The following is a 2,975-nucleotide window of genomic DNA, read 5'->3' on the forward strand; positions in this document are numbered from 1 at the left end:
AGTCAAGAGTTACAGCCGTCTGTTCTCAGCTACATCAGGGAGACGAGGGAGAAGTTGGCCAAGATGGCAGATCTAGTATTGGAAAAGGAGCAAGCTAGCAAAACAGACCAGAAAAGGTATTATGACCGTAATGCTAGAAACAGATCATTTGAAGTTGGAGATAAAGTCTTAGTATTGTTACCAACAAGTACCAAGAAACTTTTACTCAGTTAGCTCAGGCACCTGTTCAGGTAATAGAGAAAGAGAGTCCTGTAGATTACAGAGTGAAGTATGACAATGGAGTTACTAAGGTATACCGTGTGAATATGCTTAAACGCTGGTTAGACAGAAAGGAGGAAATGAAACCTCAGGCGATGGCAAGGGTATGTATAGTAGAGAATGTGGAGGATGATAACGACTGGATTGGAAATCCACTTATAGATCCTCGGGACACTTTCAGAAACATGAAGATTGATGAGTCGTTGTCTGGTCAACAGAAAACAGAACTGACGGACTGTCTGCAAGGATATGGTAAAGTGCTTACCAATGTTCCAGGGAGAACTACGGTGTTGAAACATCAGGTGGTGACTACGAGTGAAAGTCCAGTGCGACAGAAACCCTACCAAATTCCACATGCTATACGAGACGAAGTACGGAAAGAGGTATCGTCAATGTTAGAGACAGGCATTATGGAAACTTCGGTAAGTCCGTTTAGAGTGACAAAACCATTAGATTTTGTGTTGACTACCGAAAGTTAAATCAGGCAACACAATTTGACCCTGAACTAAATGCACAGATAGAGGATATAATTGATAGACTTGGAAAGGTAAAGTACTTAAGTAAGCTAGACCTAACAAAAGGGTATTGGCAATTAGTCTGGATGATGATGCAAAAGAGAAAAGTGCGTTTTTGACTCCATTTGGCCATTACCAATTAACGGTATCATCAATTTCCAAATTCTTTTATGGATGATATTATAATTTTCAGTGAGAGTTGGGAAAGTCTTCTCGAACACATAAAGGTAGACTTGAATTCCTTAAGGTAGGATTCTTCTCTGGTTTCTGACTAGATGGAATATTCAAAGTACATTTGTTGATATGTCTTATATGTTTATATGTAAGAGATTTAAAAGACCATATTTTTCTTTCCTCATCACAATTATACAACTTTATATAGAAATGGTAAACTGCGTTTGAAAACTAGCAGGGACTATATTTTTGGCGGAATGGTGACGTATGAAAATATCTTTTCTGCCTCTCAAAACTATTATAGAACATTGAATTTAGTTATAAATTTTACGCAATCAAAGACTAGACGAAATTTTCAAATGTAAATTTCATGATGATCAAAGATTGACCTGAACCACGTGTTCGAAGTAACATGTAAACATGTATTTAGCGTAAATGTATTCAATCAACAATTGGTCAGTTGCTCGTGGTAAGATCCTCTGTGCACATTAATACATGTAACAATAGCCATATAAGGCAAACAAAGGTTTGTCAGTGTAGATGATATTACACTTGTTTTTTTACCAGCGTATCGGTCGCTAGTGAGCAGTAATTTTTGCAGTAAACTATGATAAGATGTATTTAAATTGTTAGTTACCCACCCCCCTTTAGCCACCCATTTCTGTTGCAAATCATGAAAGTCTTTCAGAAAGGTCTGGAAACAAATTTTTCACAGGACATGTTTTCAAAAGAAACAGACTATAGCAATTTCCTATTTACTGCCAATTTTATTTATAAAACCGGTTCTACCCTATAACCTTTGAATAGGTAAACCTTAACCACGTGTCTTGAATTTAAATCACAATAACATTAGTGGGGGTGTTATAGCCAATCCAACGCAAGAGAAGATTCAAGCTATCTTAAATGTTCTAGTTCCGAGCAAAAAGAAAGAGGTAAGATCTTTTCTAGGATCCATGAACTTCTACAGGGTGTTCATACCTCATTTCTCTACAAAGTCAGCTATATTATCCGATTTTTCAAGAAAGCATCAGTCAAATAAGGTAAACTGGACCGATGAGCATGACAAAGCTTCTAATAAGCTCAAGAACGTTTTGGTAAGTGCTCCAGTATTATGGAACCCTGCTTTTAATTATAGATTATATTGCAAACTGGTGCAAGTGATAGAGGTCTAGGAGGTGTTCTATTACAGAAGAAGAATTCAGAACGTCATCCCCTTGTATATTTAAGCAAAAAAGTTGTTACCAAGAGAACGGAGTTTTGCTACAGTGGAAAAGGAATGTTTTCAATTGTGTGGGCCATTAAACGCCTTAGAAAGTATTTGTACGGTAAGGACTTTATTATAGAGTCCGAACACCGTGCACATCAATGGTTATAGACGATGAGATCAGAAAATCCACGACTTCTCAATGGAGCTTAGTTCTTCAGGAAAGGAAAACAAGATGGCAGATTTTCTATCTAGGCAATCTTAGTTTTGGTTTCAACTTCATAGTGATTTATTTCAAAATGATGGACATTTTGTGACAAAATGCGGGCGTGTGTGATGAAATTGAATTAAGTTTATATTATTTTTTTATTCCAGTTTTGTAATTTTTTGTTTAAATAGTTGTAATTATATCCCTTGTTTGACTCCATGGTTTAGAATGTTCGAAATAAAGCTATTTTTAGTATATTCAGTTTAATTTTGGTCAGGGAGAGTCGTGGCTGTTTGTCAAGTGTGCGGCCACATTTTGGTTTTGTCGTATAGTCGACGTTTCATGGCGAATTCCAGAAGTTAGTCTGGTAAACGGGTAACCAGGAAGTCGGTAGTTTACTACATGGGCATTTCTTCCTCCAGCAGGTCAGTTATTTTCTTTTGTAAATATTTTGTGGGTTTTGTAGTAAAGTCTGTATGTTAATACAGTTTGTAGTTTGAGTTGTATATGGGTTTTAGATTAAGTAATTATTGTGTCAGTGTGGAGGGGTTATGAGTATTAACCCGGGGCTGAAGTGGGTTTTAGGACCTCACTAGTACGTTTGAGTCGTAGGTTG

General features: G+C 36.8%; 1 protein-coding gene across 1 annotated transcript; it reads left to right on the plus strand.

The window, feature by feature from the left end:
* Positions 1-236: 236 nt before the first annotated feature.
* On the plus strand, positions 237-2,534 carry LOC134232459 (uncharacterized). The gene is made up of 3 exons (XM_062714421.1): positions 237-680; positions 2,083-2,272; positions 2,527-2,534. The coding sequence occupies exons 1-3, from the start codon at positions 306-308 to the stop codon at positions 2,532-2,534; spliced, it is 573 nt and encodes a 190-aa protein (XP_062570405.1). The 5' UTR covers positions 237-305.
* The last annotated feature ends 441 nt before the right edge of the window (positions 2,535-2,975 follow it).

This window comes from Saccostrea cucullata, unplaced genomic scaffold (genome assembly GCF_032062105.1).
Source record: "Saccostrea cucullata isolate Sc308-1 unplaced genomic scaffold, CSIRO_AGI_Scuc_v1 ctg4275, whole genome shotgun sequence".
Taxonomy (NCBI): domain Eukaryota; kingdom Metazoa; phylum Mollusca; class Bivalvia; order Ostreida; family Ostreidae; genus Saccostrea; species Saccostrea cuccullata.